Source organism: Schistocerca piceifrons, chromosome 1 (assembly GCF_021461385.2).
Source record: "Schistocerca piceifrons isolate TAMUIC-IGC-003096 chromosome 1, iqSchPice1.1, whole genome shotgun sequence".
Lineage (NCBI taxonomy): Eukaryota > Metazoa > Arthropoda > Insecta > Orthoptera > Acrididae > Schistocerca > Schistocerca piceifrons.
In genome coordinates this window covers 169,575,573-169,596,211 of record NC_060138.1, presented here as the reverse complement: position 1 = coordinate 169,596,211, position 20,639 = coordinate 169,575,573, and the positions used below count along the sequence as shown (strand labels likewise).

Here is a 20,639-nt window from a genome sequence, read left to right as displayed (position 1 = left end):
TACGGAAGAGACAGCACGGTGCCTTGTGTCGATAGTCGAGGCATTTGTATGCCTCAGCGATAAAGGTGATGTAACAGGCCCCCTGTTGTACCAGGCGGGGTATTTCCGCTCTCCGTACAACGGCTGCCGACCGAAAATGTTTTCGCCTTGTAGCACGCACTTGGCATCTTGCATGAGGAGAACCTAGTCCGAATCAACACATGTTACTGATTCTCTGGTATCCTTTTTTTATTTATTTGGTCTTCCACAGCATTTAGTTATTTAAATACTGGCTGCACTGGAACGAAATGATGTGGCTGGAGCTCTTTCAGCACATCCGTAATCATGAAACACTTTATCCTCCGCGGAAAATTTTCAAGCTAACTTTTTTTTATTTCTGAATGTCTGGTACCGTTACAAATGACTATACATTGCTAACTAGAACGTGAAACTCCTCCAAATGGTCTAATCATTCATACTTGTACATCGCACACTGGCAAGAAAAGTGACACAAGATGAGACACGGCATCTTTAGTTCATATCACTGAAAAATACGTCTGAAGTACCTCAACGTGCACGGGAAATATAATAGATTTTACTGCCAACAACACTTACTTGAAATTTAAGAGCGAGCTTATACTGTTTGAAAGTAAATTTTATAGATTCAATTTTTTTAAGTCGAGTTTTCTCGAGTCGTGCGTTTTTTAGTTGTGTCACTTTTTTCCGGTGTGTGATATGTTCTTTCTCTCTGTTTAGATTTTTTTGAACCTATTTACGCCAGATGAGTTTAGTAACGGTCTCACGGCCTCGTTGTAGCATGAAGGTGTGCTCAAAGACCTAAATCACGATTCGTGGTTTTACAAAACTGCTTTTCAGCCTGTATTTATATACGAGTACAAATTCCACGGATCTATTATACTTGCTTTTCCAACCATATTTAGTTTCAGAGACTGCGTGGCAAGGGCTCTGCGTTCGGTCTGTAGTGATCGACGTGTCAGACTATCATGCGGAGCACATCGGTTCGATTGCCGGTGGCGGTGGCCTACTCATTTATTTTTGGTGGGAAGGCTACGCTGGGGGCTCCAGCTAACTTCGTGAAAACAGCTGACGATCTGTTTGGAGGATAAATACCGGCTCAGGTTTCGACTGCTCATATTAACGGCCAGAAAAGAAGCATGCTAACAAATACCTTTCAGTATTGTCGTCCAAAAATGCCTTAGGCGAAGTGTGAAGCGTTAGTCGATGTTCTATTGCACCGTGGGGTCTAGTATTTATGTAAGGCGAGTCATAAGGGCGTAGCTGTTTAAGTGTCTGAATAGTAGTAGAAAGCTCTGCAGCTCAATCTCTAGTTCGTTATAAGACACGTGGCAACGGAGTGTGCATCTGGAACATGCCCAGTCCTAACGTGGTAGGGATTTTACTTTACTTTAGGTTTCTTAGTAACTGGATGGTGTTTATTTATTAATTCCGGAAAGCTTAGTGCCATTAGGCTCTCTCTTTCATGTAACAAAGCATTTTTCATATTTTACATTACCTTCATTGCGACACTAATATTGCAAGAAGTCTATGTCTAATATGAAATCCAACACTTGAAATAGCTGTGACATAAATAGTGAAAACAGTAATGGTGATAACGAGAAAGCCGGGCGATGTAGCCGAGCAGTTCTAGGCGCTTCAGTCTGGAACAGCGCGACCGCTACGGTCGCAGGTTCGAATCCTGCCTCGGGCATGGATGTGTGTGATGTCCTTAGGTTAGTTAGGTGTAAGTAGTTCTAAGTTCTAGGGGACTGATGACCACAGATGTTAAGTCCCATAGTGCTCAGAGCCATTTTTTTGATAACGAGAAAACACTGTTTATATTCGTGTTTGGGAAGTAGAATAACAAAAATAAAACAGAGGCAGCTTGGCTGAAACAGTAGGGACTGGCAGCAATGGACGCAAGAGAAGAAATGAGGTGGGATAGAAAGAGGAGCACAGTGGACATAAGTGACGAAAAAAGCGGAAAATAAAGTGTTTGACGGGGAGAAATGGTCATATAGTCCTACCTTAATTTTTAAAGGGAAAGTTAAGATGCTGAAAATCGGAAATGATTATCATTTCAAAGATGAGCGTGGGCAAACCACCGCTATGACACGAAGCACTGTTGTGCACAACCAAACTTTTAGCGTATGGCTGCCTTGTGTAGCTGATGCAGTTACTGGAGAAGAATTTACTGTCTGTGATAAACTACTTGGCGTGCGTGACAAAAAGTTTTCTCATTTCGAGCCTTTCGCAAAATAATATTTTAGTGTCAGAGACCGACAGTACCCTCTCGTTACCATGAAAAACGAGTAATTACAAAAAAAATGTATTTTACATGCAAATTTATTGGCTATTTCGTTTTATTGTATCAGCTATTTTGTCTGCCATTTTTGTTGCAACTGGGTTCCTTCTCAAGAGGAATGTTTAACTATGTGTGAATGTTGATTACAACGACAGGCATAACATAAGGTTAAACATCGTGCTTTCTGATGGCAATTTATCACGAGAAGACTTCAGAAGACAAGCATGAATGTGAAAGTTCTGCCAAAGAAAAATGAAATCTGAGAAATAAGTATCCGGAGAATTTTAATCATCATAAATTTCAGGAGGGAGATGAAAGACTCAACTGTTGTCTTATAGCAGGATGGAAACAAGAGTAAAAATTCCTATGTGCGGAAAACAATGTGTAATTTAATACATAGGATTTATACATCAGTCACGTTCAGTAGAGGGGTAGAGCAAACAACAGTAAAAGAAGTATCAGAAATTACAGCAGAACTGAACAAACAAGCAGTGTTGGTTGGAATTATCTGAAGTTAACACGTAAAACGCAGTCCTGAAGTAATACATGTAATACTAGGATGGATATTTTGTTATTTATTGCGGTGAGGTAGCTATTTAAGAGATGAGAACTTTGAATATATCAGTTCAGTTCATAAGAAGGCTAAGAAGAAGAAAAACAAAAATTTGAAGCATATGTGTGACATGGACACATGGAAGACTGTGCGGAAGAAGAATATAATGGCTTGACAGAAAATGGGACGATTTGGAAAGTAAAGTGCTTTCGAGCAGTGATATGATTAACTAACAGACATTTTCTACAGAGTATCATGGATAAAAGGAAATCAAGGTACTTACTTAAGATTTTTTGTTGGCAGTGAAATTGGTATGGACATTCGCTACCTGACAGGGCCTCATGAAAAACGAGTGGTCGTCGGACAATGAAACTTTGCGCAAACATTTTTAAGGACTTGCGGAAGAGAAATAACGAATTGACTATTGACAGAAATCATTTTAATTTCCACATGAGAAGGCTCAAATTTGGTAATCTTGGTGGTTATACAGTTTGGAACTATTGGCCAACGATTCCGTCTTCGCCAAATGTGTTATGGAGTAACAGAGTGACCTCACGAGTAACGTGCAATGGAACTCCATCGTGCATCAAAACAGTTGAGCTCAGAGAACCTGTCTCCCATAGAGTGGAATCATATACTGGCGTAGCAGATCACAGTAACGTGTGCCTCTCACGCTGGATGTCCTTGGTCCTTGTGGTCCGATTTCAGAAGGCCACATGTCGTCAAATTCAACCCTCCAAGAAGCGTAAGGGCGAAGTATCCTCGAGTATATGAGTCACGTGATAAAAGTTGGTGAAGTAATGCGAAGGTTATATGGATGTCATTTCACAGTACTTTTCCAACTGTGAACCACGGAATGTTCAGCTGTCGCGCACAGTTTGTGCATTGCTTAAAGATCTCTTACTCTCAAGTGATACTACAAGAACTGCAAGCTGAAAGTTCCCGCCAGGAACAATCTGTTAAGAAAACTGGTCGGATCATAGTGGGACAGTAAACCTGAAACCATCCGAACCTCTGCTCTTGCTTAGCCTATTTTGCAGCAGATTGCACTCCTCTTGTTTGGTATAATTCATCACGTGCCAAACTGGTAGACCTAGCTCTGAACGACACCTGCAGAATTGTAACAGGTTGTTTGAAATCTACTCCTGTCGAATGGATTTACCATCTTGCAGGAATACACCACCTCCCATTCCAAGAGAAACTGTGGTCGAATAAGGAACGAAAGTAAGTGGAACAAGAACAAACCTATCCCCTGCATGACCATAAGCCCCATTCGCAGCGGTTAAAGTCAAGGAAGTGTTTCCTTAGAACATCAGAGGTACTTACTACCAATGCTGGAAATGCCAGGGTGCAACTTTGGAGGGATAAGACTTTCATTCCCTCTGGTTGGAAATGAGTTTCGGAAACTCTGTCTCCAGCACATGACGAGGAATGGGTGACCTGGAAATCTTTGAATAGGCTGAGATCAGGAGTGGGTAGGTCAAGATTTAATTTGGCAAGATGGGCTACAGTACAGAAAACAATATTAACTGTAATTTTTGAGAACATTTCTGTTGGAGAACAGCGGTTATTGAGCGTGATTGTAGAGAAGTCCAGACTTTCCAACACATGCCTCAGTGTCACCGTGTTCATCCTCCTGCATTGCAGAACATCTCCATCAAGCGACTGGAAGTGGCCAGATTTTGGTCAAAGATTATATGACATGTTAACTGTGCACCTATGTATGTTTCTGACACGCGAATAAATAAAGCCATGGAAGTAGTACGTTCTTCAAGAATTTGTGGCACAACTAGCCGTCAGCCTCTTCCAGGAGCAAACGTTCACTGGCTTAGCGTTCCAAACTACATAACCGCCAAGATCAACAGATTTGAACCCTCTCAGTTGAAAATTGGAGTGCATTTCTTTCAATGGCTTATTCGTTATTTATGTTCAGCATGTCCTTACAAATGTTTTCACAAAGTTTCGTTGTCCTACGATCAGTCACTTTTCATGGGGGCCTTCTTAAATTGCGAAAGTTCAATTATAACCAACCTGTGCTTTTCCCAGTATAATTCATTTTTCACAGAAAATAAAAAGTGATACTCTAATGCTAGCATAGCACCGAAAAATGAAATGTTAGAGTAAAGGTGGGAAAGAGGAAATATTGTTTTGCTCAATGCAGCCAGCATTCTTTATACTGTGTTCAACAAATTTACCCAATCCAATATTTGTTAATTCGTGAAAAGACTCATGACATAGTAGGTCTACCCTATAGCAAACTGTTTTAAGTATCGATGATTGTATCAATAAAATGAATCAACAGAGAAATAGTTTTAATTTGTAGAAATATTCTAAAAGCGCTGTTAATAGTGAAGGTAACTTCTCTCTTCCTTTAACAGTATCAAGCACAGTCAGGCGGTACCGCAGTTTAGTTGAATAGTATGGACAGTTTATGACCGGAGTGTAAACCAAAGAAAGACAAAAGTACTGAGAATAACGACAAAATTGGGATCAAAAGTGAGAAAGATCGCTGCTACCTTGAATCCAAAATCAAGCGTGACGGGCGAATCAAGGAGGACATTATAAGTAGACTAGCTCAGAAAAAGAGGGCATTTCTAGCCAAAAGAAGTCAGCTGCTTCCAGTTGGTTGGTTTGAGGAAATAATTTCTGAGAATGTACATCTAGAGAACAGAATTGTGTGGAAGTGAATTGTGGACAGCGGAAAAGTAAGAGAAGATGAGAATCGAAGCGCTAAAAATGTGGTGGTGAAAATTAAGTGATCTGATAAGAAAGGAATAGGGTCTTTGCAGAATTGGCAAAGAGCGGACTACATATAAAATTCTAATTAGAGGAATGGACAAGACGACAGGGTATGGGTTAAGACCTTAGGGAATAACTTCCATGGTTCGAGAGAGAGCTATAGACGGCAAATACTATAAGAGTAATAGCGATCGGAGTTGAAGACTCTTGAGTGCAAGAGCTACTCTTAGGTGAAGTGTCACTCACAAACCAGGCGGGCCGCACCAAACTGGTCCGATGAAAAAAAGAATAAAAGGAAACCTCCGAACATCCCCCATTTCTCTTGCTGTATTCTCATGCTCTCTACGTGAGAATTTCGATGGAGACGTTAGAATTGGTGCAAACGCTGTCCGCATTAACGTCAGTTCTCTAAATTGAGCACGGAGGTTTTCAAGAGAAGTAAAACTTTGCTTTTATCCTTTATTCCAAGATTTTCCCGGTTTCCTTATTAGCTGTCCTGTAGTTTCCCAGAATTATGCTAACATTTCTGTGTCTTCTACGGGTCTCCTGCACTATTAATTGCGCGTGCGCTTGGGATTTTTAATCGCTTGGTAATGTTAAACACGCTATATGCTCGTTCTATTTTATGAAAAGCTTTCACGTCTTTGGGTAACACGGTAGGTTAGAGAATTAGAGTTTCTTGTTGAGGACGTAACTGATCGGAGGGTTAGGGAATGAAACTTCGTGGATCAGTATTAACTGATTCAAGGAAACGGAGGAAAAGATTAATGTAAATGGTCGTGGTAGAAAAGCGTACCTGACTCGTCTTAAATAGGAATCCAGTAATTCATTACTGTACTACACATCCACGTTATATTACTGTGACTCGTTACGACTGTCATTTATATGTTCACCGTTAAAGAACGGCGCATTCTATAGACTATCGAAAGCAATTATCCTTCAGAAAGATTCTCTCTTATTTGATAGAGCTATAACTGAAATCATTGCACCTTCCAAGAAATAAAATAATGTTCCTACTGCAGAACTCAAGACGAAGATGCTTGTGTGTGTGTGTGTGTGTGTGTGTGTGTGTGTGTGTGTGTGTGGTGGGAGGGGAGGGGGAGGGGGAGAGTAGCTGGGCAATTACGATCTTTTAGTACTTTTTCCCGTTTCTTGGGTAGCGAGGTCGTTAGGCACAGGGTATTAGCTCTGTAGGGGGAGAACGCGGAAAAGAGAGAGGAGGTGTAGTTTGCTCCAATCAGTTTACAGAAACTACGAAAAACCTGAGTAAGAAGTGCTAGACTATTCCTTTGAGTCACGTAATAAGTCTACTACATCTTAATGACTTCGCCTTAGCTCTCAGAAAAACACATAAAAGCGTGCAGTTCGATTGAATTTAGCTTATGAGTTTCACGTTCACTACGCTAAGTGGATTTCCGAAGAAGTAGCAGAAATCTGGATGCCTGTTGTTTGTAGATGATTTTACGTTCGTGACCGAGCGAAATTTTAGCCTCACCCCATACTCCAAACTAGACATTAAATATACTACAGGTTACGTAATGAACAGGTTACACGTTTATGAAACACTGGCTTAATGGAATGTCAGCAACTGACATAAGTGTTGCCGAACGTCTTTAAGAAACCACATCGGATTTCGGAATACATTTCTTTTTTTTTTTAAACCTACAAAAATTAAAGTCACTTTTTAGAATGGCACGCGGGAGCTACACTTTCTCAGAGTAATGCTTCTATAATTTCGAAACGTTTGTCTTTCTCTTGCGTGTTACCGATGGGCAAATACGTAGCGCCTTTCTGTATTTTGAGCAATAATGACGAACGTGAATACCATGTTCAGTATGAAATAGCGGCGCAGGCTTTTAAACATAGGCGTCACCAAAGTAAATTTTCGCGAAACATAATTGTTAGGCAACAAAATTTCAACGCAGATCCCTGCTAGGAAGAATGTCCTGCAACGTAGTACGGATAGCCCACCGTCATATAACACTGAAGGATGGCAACAGTCAAACTCATACATATTTCTCTGCTAATGAGTAAAGATGTTCGCAGTAAGTTCAGAAAATACAAGAAAACAGGGATTACGCCTGTAGTTGGGTTGTGTCTCATACTTTTTTTTTCATGTTCATGGGAGCGACAATAATGAACCAGAATGAATTCCCTCGCTCTGTGAAACGCATACGCTGTGTTCACTGTGACGAGTTAAAACTATGACCCGTCACGGCACTCGAAACCTCATCCTGCCACTGCGCTGCGTAGCGGTAACAACTGCGTCCTCCGAGCACTCCTCATGTATCAAAGCCTCAACTGCTCCATTTATTGCACAGTGTCGAACACAATCAATAATAAGTCAGTTAACAACTAATATCGGTTGTAAGGAAACCTGCAAAAATCGTAGATTCTAAGCTAGCTTCCGTCAACACTGACATGCATGTGATTTTTTAAAGTAATGAAATGGCTCTGAGCACTATGGGACTTAACATCTGTGGTCATCAGTCCCCTAGAACTTAGAACTACTTAAACCTAACTAACCTAAGGACATCACACACATCCATGCCCGAGGCAGGATTCGAACCTGCGGCCGTAGCAGTCACGCGGCTCCGGACTGAGCGCCTAGAACCGCGAGACCACCGCAGCCGGCTAAAGTAATGAGATTCATGCCATGTATCACTGCGCGTCCCTCTTATCACTGCTCGATTAACATACAAGGTTATTGTAAATAATTGAAGCGATTTCATAAATGCACTGTAGCTACATTAGTTGACATACTGTCACAAAAAAAAAGGTTCAAATGGCTCTGAGCACTATGCGACTTAACTTCTGAGGTCATCAGTCCCCTAGAACTTAGAACTACTTAAACCTAACTAACCTAAGGGCATCACACACATCCATGCCCGAGGCAGGATTCGAACCTGCGACCGTAGCGGTCGCGCGGTTCCACACGGTAGTGCCTAGAACCGCTCGGCCACCCTGCCGGCCTGTCACAAAACTTAAAACTAAAAAAGTTTTGTATTGCCGCACTTCAGATTTCTGCCACGAGAGCGCAGCAGTGTGCAGTTAGGCAAGATGGCAACAGGGGCCGAGAACGTATGTTGCGCTTGAAGTGCATTCAAGTAAGTCTGCTGAAGAAGAGCAACAGCACTTCAGAACGAAGTTAACAGAGATTCACCAGCTGCGAACTACATTGGGCAATCGTATGCGCAGTTTAAAGCTGCAGGGTGTCTCTGCAAGGGGAAATAAACGGTTAGGCGTGTTGTGAGTGAAGAAACGGCTGACCGCGTGACGGCGAATTTCGCACATAGCCTACGTAAGTCGACAAACAGAGCAAGCCGAGAGCTGAACATATCACAACCGACCGTTTGGAAGATCTTAAGGAAACGACTGAAGATGGAGCCTTTTCCCTTGCAACTGCTGTATAACCTGCCCTCCGATATCAAAACCAGACGCTATGTATTGAAAGTCTCTTCGGGTTTGCTGCCGGACCCTAAAATCAACTTGATATTTCGGCGATCCAACTGTTCGCCATCTTCAGGAAAATGCTGCCTCTGCTCATGAGTCCCGCTGAGAACGGGACTCATCAGCCGAGGCTGCATTTTCCTGAAGATCGTGAACAGTTGGATCGCCGAAATATCGAATCAAGTTGATTTTTAGGATCCGGCAGCAAACCCGAAGAGACTTTCAAGACTTATTACGCCGGGAAAGACTACGTAATCACAGATGCTTTGTATTTTCGGCACAGATGCAGCGATTTATGGAAGTGGGTATGTTTTGTGAGAAACTCATCAGGCCGGCCGCGGTGGTCTACCGGTTCTAGGCGCGCAGTCCGGAACCGCGCGACTACTACGGTCGCAGGTTCGAATCCTGCCTCGGGCATGGATGTTTGTGATGTCCTTAGGTTAGTTAGGTTTAAGTAGTTCTAAGTTCTAGGGGACTGATGACCACAGTAGTTAAGTCCCATAGTGCTCAGAGCCATTTGAACCAAACTCATCAGTGAAGAAGCAATATTTGTTTGTGAATGGCAACGTGAACAGACACAATGTGCGACTCTGGGGAGAAAAGAATAGCCACGCTGCCGTGCAGCAGATTCGAGATTCACCGAAAGTTAATGTGTTTTGTGCAGTCTCACGGTTTAAAGTCTTTTTTTCCTCTGCGAAAAGACCATTACAGGACACGTGTGTCTGGACGTGCTGAAAAACTGGCTCATGCCACAACTGGAGACCGACAGTGTGGTCTTCAGCTATGAACAGAATGATGCTCCGCCCGATTTCCACCATGATGTTCGTGAATTTTTAAACAGGAAATCGGCCGGCCATTGTGGCCGAGCGGTTCTAGGCGCTTCAGTCTGGAACCGCGTGACCGCTACGATCGCAGGTTCGAATCCTGCCTCGGGCATGGATGTGTGTGATGTCCTTAGGTTAGTTAGGTTTAATTAGTTCTAGGGGACTGATAACCTCAGATGTTAAGTCCCCTAGTGCTCAGAGCCATTTGAAACATTTTTAAACAGGAAATCGAGAAATCGATGGATGATCGTTGCGTGGTTGAAGATCGACAATTCATGCCACGGCCTCCACGTTCTCGTGACCTAACCCCATGCGGTTTTTTGCGTGGAGTTATGTGAAAGATTCAGTGTTTACGCTTTCCCTGCCAGAACTGCGAGCTACTATCTGCAGTGCTTTTGAGCATATTGATAGGAAAATGCTACACGAGCGTGGAAAGAACTTAATGACTTCATATCAGTTGCGGGGGACATTTCGCTTACTTGTGATATGTCAAAGCCCTGTAATAATATGTCAAATTATATAGCTACAGCAAATTTGTGAAACCGTTTCTGTCCTTTATAATGGCCCTGTGCCAGCGCGTGGAATGCTCAGTTTCAGATACTATTAGCATCCGGTGAGAGAGAGAGAGACGTATGTCTTTGCATTAGAGTGTAGAAGTAGCGATATGGGGATAATGTTTGGCCACTTAAACTGTAGATAAAGAGTGGAGTGATATGAATGGGGCTAAACGGAATACTATGCGAGAAGCAAAGTCCGCAGGCAGTTTTTCTCCAAGTCTGGTGCTCGCCTCCGTAATTCGGTGTTGCTGACGCGGTAGCTCAGTGCGTTCGGTCGGGGGCTGGCCGTCCTCTGTAATAAAAATCCTGAGTGAAGTTTCCACGTTAGGCCTTGAGACGATGTCATGCGACGTTAGCACAGAACCGATCTCCCCTTAGAAGAACAACGACCAAGAAACAGGAAGAAAAAGTGGTCAGCGTTTGTGAATACAATACAGAAGACCCAATTTCGACTCCCGCTACTGATAGATATTTTTCCTAGGCTAGAATGGAACGGGTGCACTTACCCTCATGACGCCATTTTAGTAGCTACTTGAGCGAGAAGTAGCGGCTCCAAGTAATTGGAAGTTGATAACGGCCGGGAGAGCGGTCTGATAACCCCGTGACCTTCCATACCGCATCCGAATTACGCCATTGCTAGAAGATGACACTGCACCGAATGGACCGACAGGGCCCGTATACGGAGCTTTAGCACATAATTTTAGTTGGTACACTCGTTCCGTGGGTGTAAGCAGGTGTGGTTCAAAAATGGTTCAAATGGCTCTGAACACTATGCGGCTTAACGTCTGAGGTCATCAGTCGCCTAGAACTTAGAACTAATTAAACCTGACTAACCTAAGGACATCACACACAGCCATGCCCGAGGCAGGATTCGAACCTGCGACCGTAGCGGTCGCTCGGCTCCAGACTGCAGCGCCTAGAACCGCGCGGCCACTCCGGCCGGCGTAAGTAGGTGTGTTGCAATTGTGTACCATAAGGCGGTATAACGTTCCCAGATATGAAAGAGTATGCCTTGTTGCTGTTTTAGGCTACGGGAAAAGATACATGTAAGTCGAGGTCTGTAGAACTTGCGTCGTGGTTAAGACAATCGGTGCGTATTCCCGAAGACGGGGATTCGAATCCCGTGAGCCATCTCCAGATAGATTTTCTACTGTTTTACTGAATCAGTTGATAGACCGCTCAAAAGGGGACTGTCAGTTCGTACCTCATCGAATACATTTAGTATTCCGATTATAATGACGCCGCTGATGATAGTAAGTTAAAACCTAACGATAATCATATTGCCTGTTGGCTTTCGTCTCGTCATCTTCGGCCCGCGTTTGTTTAACTATACTTGTGACGTTTCTCCAATACGAGTGGCCGACATTATCAAGGATTCAGCTTCCATTGCTAGTGGTCGAAGAGAGTGAATCTTCGACAATGCCGGCCACTCGTACTGACGAAACTGCACAAATATCGTCAAACAAACTTCGGCGAAAAATCCAGAGACGAAATCCAAAAGGAAACAGGTGACCAAGTGGTGACGAAAGCCTCAAAAATTTTGTACCAATGATAATCCTATAGACAGATCCTATAAACATCGAGCTAGAGAACTGTGATGAAGACTGGAATCTATGATAGAAGGAAGCGGCTTTCATGTCCATGTTTGGAAAGTATGGTTCATCTCAGTCACGTAAAATGAACTATATTTTATTTATTTATTTATGCATTTATTTTACCTGGCAAGAGTAGGGCCTTCAGGCCCTCTCTTACACCTAACCAGGCATACTCAGATTGAACAAATTTCAGTTTCTACAGAACATCAAGGACATATAACATGTTATGCAAGTATCATTAACATGGTAAAAACACGATGTTAGCTTCGAGAGTACCATTGTTTGTGACGTACAGATGATTAGTACGTGTTTTGTTCGATGAGTACGTTATAAGTAAAAATTAAAAGACATACTTTTGTCATGTATTCAACCTAGCCAAATACTTACAACCCTAGTATGTAATGAAATCTAAAATCATGTTCAATCTTAGTTTCACTACTCTGTCAATATTAAGTTGTTGGTAAAAGCATTAAACGCTTATATACTAGGCCTTTTTTGAGAGCGATACTTTAGAATACGTGTAGTCTGATCTACGCGAGGTAATATATTCGAAAGATTGTGATAAGTAAATAAAGGAGTGTCCAAGAACTGTATCTATAGCCAGAAATTACGAATTATATATAGTAAAATGTGGTAAACTGATGACAATATGTAATGCTTTACTTTTATAGTGTGCAATAAATAAAGTAAAAATTCAAACCACCTCTACTGACACGTGACTACATAATACTCCTAGAGTAGTAGCAAATAAATTTAGCCAGAGAGTATACGCCGCAACCTGTCAGGGGAGCGAAGAAATTTTAAGATTTGATCTCCAGTCGACGATGAGATCATCACAGAGGGCACAAACTTGGGTTGGAGAAGGATGTAGAAGAACATCAGCCGTCTCCCCATCAAAGAAACCATTCCGACATTTACCCTAAGCGATTTAGAGTAACGCTCATATGGGTCGCCAGAAGAGTTTATGACCCATCGTCTTATCAGTGTGCCACCTCGCTTCTTTATGAGCTGTATACGTCACAGTGCAAAGCGAACTACCCACGTCACAAAAGGAAGTACGAAAGCGTTTCCTAGTGATAGGTGGACGTCACTTCGTGCAGTAACCATCTGTGTACCAAGGGCTAATTTAATTTTTACGCTGTCTGAATGTAGTGATCTGTTTTCGAATATGGAGATTGGTGGGGCAGTAGATCAGATACATTCCATAGCTGTGTACCTAAATACTTGAGACACTGAACGCTCGCTCGTAATCGAAGGGAGCTAGCGAGAATTCTGCGCTGTGTTTGAGACACCGACCTCGTATATAGGAGGTGCGAGTTCAAATCCTCGTCCGCTCGTGCTGAATTGAGATTCCATGATCCTCTAAAACACTTTTAGGTGGGATAAATGGCAAGATGATTCTTTCAATAAAGCCCTGATTCCTTCCTTCCACTGAGAACTAGAGTTCTGTCTTTATCGATGGCCGCGATATAATAAACTGCAATGCTTCTGCGTTATTCTTTCGATCACTGATCACTGGGACCTGTTTTAGCATTTGTGTGCTATCTTCTGTGGGCAACTACTTACTGGTTTATTACAGTACGTCATTAATGTCTTAACCTAGGGGTGGAATCTTCTAGAAACACTGTATGAGTCGATAGTACATTGTGATACTTGAGGCACTACATCTCCTAGATGCGTTCAGCATTTTTTCTTCAGAAATGTATACACTTTTTTCCTTGACTGTGCCATTGGTAGACAATCAGTAAACACTAAGAAACGCACAAAGAACTTCAACATAATTGTCAAGCAGCGCTATTTTGGTCATTGTTGCCACTGAGTGGGCGTGCTGATATCGGTTGTAAACATGAAGACTGATCTTATCGCAGTGATGGAGGGTTGGGTGATCACTATTGTCGACTACAGGGAAAATTGATGAACTCATAAATCGATTATGAAAGATAAGTTACCTTATACATGTTCAACACCTCTACAGCACCGAGGTAGATGGCTAAAGGGTTCGTATTTGAAAGGAGCTGATTCATATCCTTGGTTGTGCACTCGGTTGCAATTTCTTGTGGCTTACCCCGGTAATATACTTAGAATGTTGCGAGATCACTGCGAGAAGGCTACTGTTGGTTTCATACTACAACAGACGTAATTGGGATTGGAGCATAGTTTATAGCTTATACACTAGTAGCACATATTTTCTTTAATTAGCATATAGTCACGAATTTTTCACATACAAATTCAAGAACGTAACGAAAAAATAAAATCATTTGTAAATTCTGTAGCACACCCCGGATGGAATATAATGCTTTGGAAAATGAAATATAGACTACCGAGAAAGCGGCACGTTTGATCCCAAAATTTCGCTTATTCACAAACTGAAGCACACATGTCTGCAAGTTAATGCTTAGCAAGCTCTGTATATACAATACCCTAGTAAGGACAGGTTGAACAAAATGAAACCGACTGACAGTATGTACCCTCTAAGAAGCTCTATATCTAACCTTACAATTTCACGTCTTTTTATGTACTCACACAAGCATAATACGTAATGGTTCGGAAGCAACTGTCTTTGTAAATCGAATAGCAGAGCCTATTGTATTGATCCAAAACACACAGGGTTGGGAGATGTAATGCACACTTTTCAGAAACCGTCATGTCTAATGTTATAACTTTGCGTATAAGTACATGCTCACACAAGCCTAATACGCAAGATTTAAAGAGAAACTGTTTTTAAATCCAATAGCGCAACCTGGACGAACTGGTTCAAAATGGTGTACGAAATTGACAGTTAAAATATACGCTATCTGTGCTAGTGAGTGTCTAATACCGTCATGTCACACGTTCACATACTGAATCTCAAAAGGCTAGAAAGCATTGCTTGATAAGTAACTATATTTTTGAATCGAATACCACAGTGTGGATGTGTTGACCAAAAAAACACCAATTTTAAAGACGAAATATATACTGACAGTAAGCTCATCGTCTAATGCCATAATTTCACATGTTCATGCATATTCAGGCAGACCTAATATGTGACACTTCAGGAGCAAGTGTGTTTGTATACCAAATGCATTGATTCGAAATCCAACGTTTTGGGAGACTGAGTACACAAATTCCAGTAAACTGCACGTTTTATATCACAATTTAGCGCTTACATAAATACTCTCGCAAACCTAGGCACTAATGCTTAAGAAATAGCTGCGTTTGTTAATCCGATACAGCAGCCTGGATGAACTGATCCAAAATGCACCCGTTTGGGAGGTGAAATACACAGTGTAGAGGAAGCTCAATGTTTAACGACATAATTTCGCCTGTTCATACATACTCGCACAGGCCTAATATGTGATACTTCACAAGCAACTCTGTTTGAAAATGGAGTGGTATAATTTGGATGTATTGATCCAAATTACATCAGTTTGGGAGTAAACGCACAGATTCACGTTTTATGTCACAATTTCGCGAGGTGGTATGTACTCACACAAATGTAGAAAGTAACGCTCAAGAAACAGTTGCATTTGTAGATCCACTAGCGCAACTCGAGTGAACTGATCCAAATTACACCTGTTTGGGAGCTGAAATACACAGTGTGCAGGAAGCTCAATGTTTAACGACATAATTTCGCCTGTTCATACATACTCGCACAGGCCTAATGTGTGATACTTCAGAAGCAACTCTGTTTGAAAATCGAGTAGTATAATTTGGATGTATTGATCCAAATTACATCAGTTTGGGAGCAAACACACATATTCACGTTTTATGTCACAATTTCGCGAGGTGGTATGTACTCACACAAATGTAGAAAGTAATGCTCAAGAAACAGTTGCGGCCGGCCGGAGTGGCCAAGCGGTTCTAGGCGCTACAGTCTGGAACCGCGCGACCCCTACGGTCGCAGGTTCGATTTCTGCCTCGGGCATGGATGTGTGTGATGTCCTTAGGTTAGTTAGGTTTAAGTAGTTCTAAGTTCTAGGGGACTGATGATCTCAGAAGTTAAGTCCCATAGTGCTCAGAGCCATTTGAACCAAACAGTTGCGTTTGTCGATCCACTTGAGCAACTCGGATGAATTGATCCAAAATACACCCTTTTGGGAGTTGAAATACACAGTGTACAGGAAGGTCAATGTTTAACGACATAATTTCGCCTGTCCAGACATACTCTCACAGGCCTAATATGCGATACTTCAGAAGCAACTCTATTTGAAATCGAGTAGTATAATTTGGATGTGTTGATCCAAATTACATCAGTTTGGGAGTACACGCACAGATTCACGTTTTATTTCACAATTTCGCGAGGTGCTATGTACTCATACAAATGTAGAAAGTAACTCTCAAGAAGCAGTAGTCTTTGTTGATCCACTAGAGCAACTCGGATGAATTGATCCAAAATACACCCGTTTGGGAGATGAAATACACAGTGTAGAGGAAGCTCAATGTTTAACGACATAATTTCGCCTGTTTATACATACTTGCAGAGGTCTAGTATGTGATATTTCAGAAGCAACTCTGTTTGAAAATCGAATAGTATAATTTGGATGTATTGATCCAAATTACATCAGTTTGGTAGTAAACGCACAGATTCACGTTTTATGTCACAATTTCGTGAGGTAGTATGTACTCACACAAATGTAGAAAGTAGCGCTCAAGAAACAGTTGCGTTTGTAGATCCACTAGAGCAACTCGGGTGAACTGATCCAAAATACACCCATTTGGGAGCTGAAACTCACACCATTCAGGAAACTCCTCTTTATTTTGGCGTGTCGCATCACAGTGATCACTTCAGTAATAGATTCCTCGGACTCGTTCGTTTGTAGGATAACAGAGCACTCGGGTACGGCACCTTCTGGAACTCCACTAGCACTGCGGACTCGCGAGGCACTCACCTGGTGCCGTCTTCGTCTGGAGCCCCGACGACGCTGGTCTCCTTGGCGGTGAGGCCGTTGTAGTGGATGCGTCGTTCCTGCTCGCCGTCGACGAGCGCGTCGGTAGCGACGAAGTTCCTGACGAGCGTCGCATTGGCGTCGGCGTCGGCGGAGAGCGCGCCGGCTGGCAGCAGCGCCAGTAGAGGGAGGAACCAGAGGGCGAGCGGCGCTGCGGCGGAGCGTCGCTGGCGGAGCGCGTGTGCGGGCATCGTGAGGCGGCAGCGGCGGAGGCGGAGGCGGGACTGGGCGGCCGCGCGCGCCGACAGCGCTTATAAGCGGCCGCTGCCCGCTGCTGCTACCACCTGCCGCTCCGACGCCGCCGCTGCGCCCATTCAGTCGGCCGCCGGACACCGGCCGAGTCGGACGCCGCGGGAGTCGCGTGCTCTCCTACATCTGCAGGCACACTCCGCAGTGCACGGCAGAGGGCACTTTCTGCAGCTGCTAGCCGTCACCTTTCCCGTATTTTACATTGACTTCCAAGGAAACTCTTAACAGCTACACTTTCGTGCCTTGAAAACTGTAAAAACAGAATTTTTTTTATTGACTATTACGATTATTTGACATATGCTTTATGCGAATTAGGAAGGAGAAAACCGACCCGTATTTTTTTTTTTTACTACAGGTTGACTCACTGGAGACGGGTGGTTTTTAATTTTTTTTTATTATTTTGAGCTTTTCCCCATTACAGAGGCTTATACCCAACATAATAATTTACTTGGAAATTACAATACAAACAATACACGTTCTTACACTATATTTTCAAAATATTCCTCCAGGTGTTTCGATCTTGTGTGTCCTCTTCCTCTGCGCCCATTCTCCTCATTGTGTGCTGTACATTCTGAAGCCAGGTGGTCATAGGTCGTCCTCTTCTTCTCCTCCCCTCTGGTTCCCACTCCAGTACCAATTTTGGTATTCTGGTTTTCTCTATTCGTCGTACATGCCCGTACCACTGTAATTTCTTCCTATCCATTAAGTCATATTATGGTGTGCGTACTGTAAGACCTTCAGTACACACACCATCAGATTATTTGACTTGTCGCTCTAGCGAAGTAGGAGAGTGTCAGCAATATGTCTCGTGGTCTTATCGTGGCGTGTTTATTTTCTGCCGTTAGGTCAGACGATAGAAATGCCACTTGCACGCTTAGAGTAGCAGATTGACGGTGACCAACGTTAAACAGAACTTGATCAATTTTCACACACATTTATTAAAATAATAAAAAACATAGACCTTACGTAACTTGATTCTGGATGCTGTTACAATTGACAATCTGAAGTTCCTTTGGTTTAGTATGTTAATCTTTTTCTCACATATTACTGATACTTGACAAAAGTGTCATTTATCTTCATGGCTATGTACAGGAATATGATAATCTTATTAGGCGCAGACTGAAACTTGACTATAGACTGGTACAGACAAATGCAGACTAATACAGACTGACTAATCGGATGTCTGTACACTCGTTATAATACCTCGAGCGTTCAGGTATCACTGCGCGAGTGTGATCCGCAAGGAGAAAAGGTTCTACGTTAGCAGCAATTTCATTGGCTGCGTTACATATTAATACGCAGGTCGGCGGAAGCAGAATTTGGTCCATCTCTAAGGCAGCGCCATCTCGTAGTGCGGAGACGGACAAGCGCTGCGCCTGCGCTGTTGTGCTTAGTGGGGCACGCTCTATTGGGAAATTTGTGTATGCGCTGACTACGCAGAGCTATGTACACAACACACATATTCTTTCTTTTATTTCCATTCTTCTTATTATTTCGGTGTTCCTTATCTTTTCTTTCCTGGAGTTTCTTGCCGATCTTCTCCAGAAGTCCATCTCTAGAGCTTGTAACTTTTTAATGTGCTTCATGTTAATTGTCCAGGTCTCTGTTCCATACAGAACCACACTCTCTAATATCGATTTGTATATTAATTTTTTAGTTCTGCTCATTACATTCCTGCTCCATAAGACTGAGTTAAGCATCCCAATGGCCCTTCTTCCGCCACTAATTCTTTTATTGATTTCTGACTCTGATTTTCCCTCGATTTTTAAAATGGATCCCAAATAACAGAAAGTGTTTATCTTTTTGATTTTCTTTCCTTCAATGTATAGCTCATCTGAATCACTAGTCAAGTACTCTGTTTTTTGGTTATTAATCTTCAAACCCCAAGTTTTGTATGCTACTGCTAGTTGATTGCACATATGGTTAGCATCCTCCCCATCTTGGCTACGACTACTTGATCATCAGCAAACAATAAATGATGTAGGTAAACTCTATTTCTTATTTATAATCCCATACTATTACATTTACGAGACCATGTTCAAAGACTAATACCTACATAGATTTTAAATAATGATGGTGACATGGGACAGCCCTGTAAAAGGCCTTTGCTTGTTCTAAATTTCTGTGAAAGTTTATTACCAACTTTCACTTGGCAAATGTCATCTTTATACATCTGTTGTATTATTTTAATCAAGGAAAGGTTTATGTTTGCCATAAGTAGTGCTCTCCAAAGTAATTGGCGGTTTTTAATGAAATAATATACAGCCAACTTTAAAATTAATGCATGTTTATTTACACAAAATCAAAGCTCATTATTTGCCATTTTAGCTAACAAAGTTATTTGTGAAAAATAATGTCGACAGGGTGATGTCCGTCGTTTCGAATGCAGGACTCAAGTCTCTTCTCAGAATCCTCCATCACACGGACTAAAATCTCTGCAGGGATGGCAGCAATTTTTTGAATGATTGCGTTCTTCAACTCGTCCAAATTTCGTGGTTTGTGGTTATAGACACAGTTCTTAAGGTAACCCCACATAAAAAAGTCACGTACTGACAAGTCGGGAGATTTGGAAAGCCAAGGAACATTGCCAAAACGACAGATAATGCAGTCAGGAAGCATGTGTCTAAGAACTGTCACTGAAGTGTTTGCGGTGTGCGATGTTGCGCCATCCTGCTGGAACCAAACGCGTTTTAAAGGGATTCGTCTTCTTAGTTCTGGTTTCAAGAATTTTTCAAGCATACGAATGTAACGAACCAAATAAACAGTAACTGTGGCCCCGTTCTCTTATATATATATATATATATATATATATATATATATATATATATATATATATATATATATATATATATATATATATATACACACGGTCGCAGATTCGAATCCTGCCTCGGGCATGGATGTGTGTGATGTCCTTAGATTAGTTATATATATATATATGGCCCAATAATGCCAACAGAGCCGGCCGCGGTGGCGTGCGGTTCTGGACGCTTCAGTTCGAAACCGCGCGACTGCTACGGTTGCAGGTCGAATCCTGCCTTGGGCATGGATGTGTATGATGTCCTTAGATTAGTTAGGCTGAAGTAGTTCTAAGTTCTAGGGGACTGATGACCTCAGATGTTGGGTCCCAGCCGGCCGGAGTTGCTGAGCGGTTCCAGGCGCTACAGTCTGGAACCGCGCGACCGCTACCGTCGCAGGTTCGAATCCTGCCTCGGACAAGGATTTCTGTGATGTCCTTAGGTTAGTTAGGTTTAAGTAGTTCTAAGTTCTAGGGGACTGATGACCTCAGAACTTAAGTCCCATAGTGCTCAGAGCCATTGGAACCAATGGCAACAGAGCCAACAGCACACCAGACTGTTACTTTTTCTGTGTGTAGACGTTGGTGGATAAGGTGTGGATGCTCTGGAGCCCAGTAACGTAGGTTTTGCTTATTCACAGTCCCGTA

General features: G+C 42.4%; 1 protein-coding gene across 1 annotated transcript in view; it reads right to left on the bottom strand.

The window, feature by feature from the left end:
• LOC124796185 overlaps window positions 1-17,147 on the bottom strand; it is a 253,159-nt gene extending 236,012 nt beyond the window's left edge. The window contains exon 1 of the mRNA XM_047260313.1: window positions 16,889-17,147. Within this exon, the coding sequence (XP_047116269.1) occupies window positions 16,889-17,136 (248 nt within the window). The 5' untranslated portion in view covers window positions 17,137-17,147. The remainder of the gene's footprint in view (window positions 1-16,888) is intronic.
• Window positions 17,148-20,639: the final 3,492 nt, after the last annotated feature.